The sequence below is a fragment of the Cryptomeria japonica genome, chromosome 11 (genome assembly GCF_030272615.1).
Source record: "Cryptomeria japonica chromosome 11, Sugi_1.0, whole genome shotgun sequence".
Taxonomy (NCBI): Eukaryota; Viridiplantae; Streptophyta; class Pinopsida; order Cupressales; family Cupressaceae; genus Cryptomeria; species Cryptomeria japonica.
In genome coordinates, this window is record NC_081415.1 from 501,668,460 (window position 1) to 501,675,489 (window position 7,030).

At 36.1% G+C, this 7,030-nt stretch overlaps 1 protein-coding gene across 1 annotated transcript; it reads left to right on the forward strand.

Annotated features, from left to right (window-relative positions):
* Positions 1 to 358: 358 nt before the first annotated feature.
* On the forward strand, positions 359 to 1,615 carry LOC131068273 (uncharacterized). Its single transcript, XM_058003445.2, has one exon. The coding sequence runs from the start codon at positions 359 to 361 to the stop codon at positions 1,613 to 1,615; it is 1,257 nt and encodes a 418-aa protein (XP_057859428.2).
* The last annotated feature ends 5,415 nt before the right edge of the window (positions 1,616 to 7,030 follow it).

A 7,030-nucleotide genomic window follows, 5' to 3' on the forward strand; every position in this document is an offset into this window, starting at 1 on the left:
ATATAGAAATTGAGAAGGAAATCAACATACCTCCTTACTATTGAAACTCAAAAGACATAAAAAGATAGAAAAATACACTATAGATAGCCACAAATCAATATACTTCTAATATTTAGACTGAAACATTTTTTAACCCCCAAACCTACGTTAACCAACCTCCTTATCATTTCGAATAGCTACTATGAATAAACATAACTTTTAAGAAACTGCTTCATAAATAAAATCTATAAAAATCTATAACATAGGTCGAAGAATTGAAAACACATTCTATAAAAATTTCTATTCGAAATAGATTTCTAACATTCTCTGTGACATAACAATATACAGGACCGTAGCGAATAAATTTTTGTATAAGACAATGGCAGAGAAACGGAAGCGTTGTTCAGAAGCTCACAACATTGCCCACAAACTTGAGAGTCGTGAGATTGGTAACAAATCAATCATCCAAGGTCATTCTCAGATTATGTTCCGCAATTTTGAGTTGCAGGAAGAGTTTGATACAAATCAACCATCCAAGATTGTACAAATACTTTCAGCTCGCAGTATGATATTTGCTTTGGGAAAATCAGGTCTTTGTGCTGCATTTGATAGACACACAAATGAAAAGCTTTGCTTCTTGAATTTAATAAATCCACATGAACAAATTCTAAGGCTGTTCCATAACAAGGAAAACAATTCTCTCATCACAATTTCAGCTCATGCTTCCCGTAAATTTCCAATTATCAAGTGCAGAACAACTCCACTTGAGTGCATTCGAAGAGCTCAACCAGATGCTGGCTTTGCTTTGTTCGAGGGTGAAAAACTGATTTGCCCTGATTCCGTAAAGTTTGATAGAATCAATGGGAAAGTTCTTACTTTTTCAGCTAAACGTCATATTCACAAGGTGTTTGATATGAAAAGCTATAAACTCTTGTACTCCATATCTGACAAAGAAGTTGTAGATATAATGATCAGTTCTGGTCTAATGCTCTTAGCATCAAGAGTAACTCCTTGTGGAAGCAGTCTTCCTCTGAAGATCTTATCTATAGACGATGGCAAAGTTTTGAAATCTTTTCATCTTGCATTACTACCCAATAAAAGGGTACATTTTGTTGATCTGATTCATGACAAGATATTCGTACACCAAGAGAATGAATGGCTGCAAATGGTTGATGTTCAGAGTGAAAAGATGATTGAGTTGAGAAAACAAGAGTTTGAGAAGCCTTCAGCATTAATTTTCTTCCATGGGAAACGATTAATCTTGACATTTCACAGTGGGATTGTTTGTGTATGGAATTTGCAAGGAGAGGTGGTTGCATCTTACAGAAACCACTTGGTACAGATTTTTCCTGGTTGCATCGTTCACTTGACTCATGATGATGAGCTGTTCCTTTTTTATGATAAAATAGAGTGTTCAATAAACATTATCAACTCCTTGACTGGTAATTGTTGCGCTAAGATTGGTGGCAACGACTCAGATGTGGGTAAAATTTGCAGGAATCGATCTAATCTATCACTAATGCAGAACACCGTTCAAGACATATTTGAAAACATTACTGCATTGTGCTATGACGAAGAAAGAAATGAAATTTATACAGGCAATAAAAATGGTTTTATACACGCTTGGTCAAACTGATTGTTAGTGGGCATTTGGAATGTAATGAATATTTTGAATTATAAGATGTTAACGATGGTTGGACTTTCTTCTCCCTGGAAATAAAATTTGGAAAATGTCCATTACATTCATATGGGCTTGTCCAGATGACTTTCATGACAGTCTTTGTATTAAAGAGTTAACCAAAAAATACCTGAATATCTGTATTAATTAATCTCAGACATAAGAAACGTTAATTAAGCTATTCGCATCAGCCATCATTCAATGATAGCCCAAGTAAAATAACTTATTTTGTTATAATTTTTCAAAAAATGACATCTTGATTGTTTAATTTATAAATTGAAATCTAAAATTTTAACGATAGATGTGGAAAGTTTGAACAGACCACGGAATTTCATGGAGTGCAGGTCAACTAGCCTGGACTAAGTATTTGGAATTTTGTACAAAATATTTGAAGGAAAGAAACGTTTCGCCTGATTATCACCACAGTGCAACCAATGTATTTTCATCTTTTAACAAAAATATCCCTTCCATTATGCTTTTGTAGATGTCCATACCTGTTCCAAAGCTTCCATCTTGACACAGGCAGAGGGGATGTTCGCAAAGATTGCTGAGTCTGGCTTTACACCTGCCAATTGTGTTTGATTGAAAGTTTCTCAAGCCTTTTCAACAAATCCATTTTGTAGATATCCTGCAATCTTGTAGTCCGTGCGACCTAATCTATTGAGACATTCTGTCAAACAATTCACCTGCCTTGTATGTGCTTGTAAATTGTGCATATACGTCTACTAGTGCATCTGTAACTATAACATCTGACAACTTCTGCATCGTTTAAGCTTTGAAGGAAGTCCATTCCCTGTTCCAAATTGGCACGAGCAGGGAGAATGCCAATAAAGGTTATGGAATATGGCTTTATACCTGCAAATTGGATTTCCCTTTTGAACAAATCCATTTTTTTTTGCTTATCCTGCAATTATTGTAGTCCAGGAGGACACATCTCTTTGAGCCATTCTGTTAAACAGTTCAAATCTCTTTGAGGCATTCTGTCAAACAGTTCACATCTCTGAGATGGTCTTAGTTTATTGGGTTGACTATTGTGTTTTGGGAAGGTTTTGTATGAGTCTATATACCTTGTTGACCATCCATTATATGTTTGGAGATATATCCCTATTCTTAGTTGGTGTTTAGTGTGTTAAGTCTTCCGCATGTGCTTTGTGGCAAGTTGACAACTTCTTGTATTTTTATAAGATGCATATGTTGATCTTAAATGTTTCAAACAAATATTATTACATGGAGATCTTTATATCTATTTAGCTCATATCCTTGGGGTTCTTTGGCAAGGCATTACAATTGTAATCAAAATAAAACAACAAATGTGCGAGCCAAATAAAAGTTGAAAAAAATCAGCATTCATTCTATCCGATCACTTTGTCCACTACTTACCCTCTTTTTACAAAAAATTACTAAAAGATGAAGAAAAGTACTTGAATTCTCACCATCCACGGTGTCCTCCCCTACGAATTCCACCTGCCCACTCCTCCTCTTACCCTATGGAGGTTTGACATTGTTGCCAGCTGGAATGAAAAGGTGTGGACAAAATAATTGTGACCTCCTTTTAGTTCCCGTCTTTCAAGGAACTATTGTCGAGGGTTATTTGTAACTTTCGAATAGTTTTTCCTGTTGCAACCAATCACATTCCATAGAAAAAAATTCATGAAGTGCAATTTCCTATTTTGCAATGTTTAAATTGTTTAAATTAAACAATTTTTAACCAAAATGCCTTAATGAAAGAATTTTATGTCTTCTCATTGGATGAAATTATTTGAGCAATATGGTTGCCTTCACATGAAACAAGAATTGTATTAAATGCTTGAAGTTGTTTATTGGCCAATTTTTCGATCTGTGCAGGATTGCAGAAGAGGCCTATCCCATCAGTTGCAAAACAAATCTTGGTGATGTTGCGACACTGACAACTATAGCTATTGTTGCGATGATAATCCTCCAATGCCTTGTTGAAATCCAATCGAGTAAAGAACAAACTTGTATTTCTTTACCCCTTACATAAATGATGGTCTTCGTCAAGATGAATTCATAAGGAAACTCGGGTACAATCAATTTATATAATAGATTAAAATAGCCTTCAATTGAGAGTAGGTAAACTTGCGAAGTTTAGATGATATTCGGGTTCAATCCATATGATTCTTGATATAAGGATAACTATGATAAATTAGTGGATATGAGTCATCTTAATTCATATATGGTGGGAAATTAATTTAAAAATGAAAAATAAGGAAACCTAGAACTCTACCTAGAGATTGTACCAAATAGATTTTAATACTTGGTCATAGATTATGGTCTACGTAGTCTAATATTTCTAGGCATGCTTGATATATATCAAGATTAATTAAATTCAAATCATGAGTTGAGAAATTGATTCATTAACCATGTTATCATTATGATGGCTACAAAAGGACTATTGCTGACTAGAATTGTAGGTCCCAAAATCCCTCTGGTTAGATCTTATCCCAATCATCACGCCCCCCTTATCCCCGCTAGAGAACGATACAAGCTCAATTCTCCTTACAACTCTACCATTATCAAAACAAAACAATTCCAAACGCACCCTTGCATTCTTAGGCAGGTATTGCGCTGCCTTGCAACACTTGTTTAAATTTGACCTTGCAAATAAAAATTCCTTATTGGTCCCTTCAACTACAAAACACAATCTATTTTTACGTTGCCTTTTTCTACTTCTTGGTGGTCTATTTTGCTATCAACACTAACCACATTTCTATTCATCATCTTAATGGCCACAAATCGATGTGGTCTAATTCGCCATTGTTGCCTTTCACTCACATTTCCCGAGAAATCGTTCACATTATGGTATTTTCTCATCACATCGATGACATTCAATACCATGTCGTTTTGTATGGAGAATAGTTGCATCCCAAGGGTCATAGTTGACTGGTAATAAATGGCATGAGTGCCATACTAAATGCATTGTTTCCTATCCTAGTTTCCTATTGTTGTCGTGCCTCTCACCTCCAATCTATCTCTCTTGTCATAAATTATCTTCAGTTTATGAAGGGCAATGTACATGTTGCACACAAGTTTAATGACATTCAAATATAATAGAAATCGTTCATTATGAAATAGGATTTTTCTCATTTGTCGTCTATTGCTAAAAGTGGAACTAGCCGTGTTAGGGTTAGAAGTCGAGTTAGGGTTAGCCGTGTTAGGGTTAGAAGTTGTGTTAGGTTTTCGGTTGGTCCCGTCTGGCTCCAAAACGACAATACGGATTGACTAACATGTGTGTTAGGAGATCGACAGGAGCTATTCTACCTCCAAAATGGACGTGTCTGGTCTGGCTCCAAAACGATAGAATTGATTGACTAACACGCGTGTTAGTCGTGCGTTTTACATCGTCGATTTTGCAATAAGTGGTTGCGATTGACTAACACATCGTTATCACGTTGTATGAAAGGTCTATTTGGAACTAGAATAGCTGTCGTGACCCTCCAAAACGGACCTATCATAGAGTGTGTTAGTGATGTGTTAGTCAATCACTGTCGTTGATTGCAAAATCGACAGTGTAAACCGTGTGACTAAGACGTGTGTTAGTCAATCCGTACTATTGTTTTGGAGTGGGCATGCACGAAATTGCGAAAGCGCATAACGCGCCTTGTTAGTCGACATCAGAATGAAACTTTCTATTAGTTGTGTGTGTCATATAAATCCAAGGTCTTCGTAAGATAGCATGGATATGTGTAAGTACTTATATTCTAGAATAACATGGAACTTGTGGTAGATGAATTTAGTTATTAGAAAGCACTAAAAAATTAACGCATAGGTTGATAAAAATTCAAATAATTTATAGACGTAATTGTTAGTCTGACAGATTCGTATGTCCGTTTTGGAGTTACAGGTATCTCGAATTCAAATATGGAGGCCAACTTTTCTTTAGAGACAAGCAAAACACAGGTCGCATTTTGGGGACGAATAAGCAATGATAGGTTGATGAACTTGTTCATCTATGAAGACAAGGCATTCCTTTCCGTGATGAAGTTAATCCTTGGACCTGAGTATCTAGATGGTGGACAGAAGTACATAATGAATTCGGACATAGTGTCTCTGTTTATGGCATGGTGTCTGGAGCTCCAACCTGTCGTGAAAGTCAGAGAAATCATGAACATGTGTGTCAAGAAGGAATGGCTAGGGGGAATGGAAGGCTTATTAGGTAGATAGTGTGGATAGAGCGTGGATTCACGTGAGTGAATTCACTCCTCCCTTGCGACCGTTCTTGCTCTGGAGTGCCACATTCGATAAAGAGGCGAGAAGAAGTGTAGCACAAGCTAGAATGCATGCTATTGTGCAATACCTTGAGATGGTCCATGTCTGGCAAGTGCGTGTGGAGATGGAAAAATGGGGACCTTGGTCGGAATATAGAGCACTTGTGCAATGAACGGTTCCTACGCGCACAAAACGATGAGGTCCACCTTGTGGAAGAGGAACAACTAAGCAGGGTCGTGTGCTGCAGTTCGGTGAAGGCTCCAGCAGGGAAAGATAAATGAACCAAGAGAGGAACCTGGAAGTGATGGATGTGGAAGAGGGCACGGTGACTGTTCACATGGAGTAGCGAGATGGAACATATAGCCTTTTTTGAAGCAAGGACTGTGTTTTTTTTTGAAATGTTTTTTTTTGTGTTATGTATCGACCGTTATGTATACCGGCTTCAATAGTCTAGTCGGCTAGCCATGGAGGTTTTTGTTTTAGAATACAAACATTTTCAGAATTAATATAAAATATAGTTTTACTGGACAAAAATAAAAATTGTTGACAACAACTGATACTCTTATCTTCCCTGTTTTGAAATTGTTCTTAGCATTCCATTATATATGGTGAAAAAACATATGTTTTTGATTGTATGTGCACATGAAATTGTTCTATAACATCAAATTCAAGCATTTCAATATATATCACTACAAATAAAATAAAATTCTTGTAGCACAATTGAGTTTCTATTATGGCTTGGTAAGAAATTGGTGGATTTCAATATATATGGTGAAAAAAAATAAAAATTAATTTGATTCTATGTGCATGAAATTGTTCTCTATCGCATATTCTATATTCTCTATTTTGGATATCAATTCCAATGTTGCTATATACAATTCCCAAGATGGGATATCACTCGCAGAGTTGGCTTGAGTTAGAAGTGTTGAATGGTTAGCTACAACAAGCTCACATCTAGAGGGAGCAACTCAAACACTAATGATGTTGTTACTAGTCCATTTACTTGTGTTATGATTGTTCTTTATGTGTGTTGATGATTGGATGATTTACTATCTTTGTTGACTTCTACATCTGATGATTTCCCTTATTGTGTCCTCTAGAGTATAAAGACTACAATAAGATTTATTGAGGTTAAGACTTCAAAAT

Bases quoted from the DNA above. Each gene is read 5' to 3' on its own strand.
- LOC131068273 (XM_058003445.2), top strand. From the start codon at position 359: ATGGCAGAGAAACGGAAGCGTTGTTCAGAAGCTCACAACATTGCCCAC.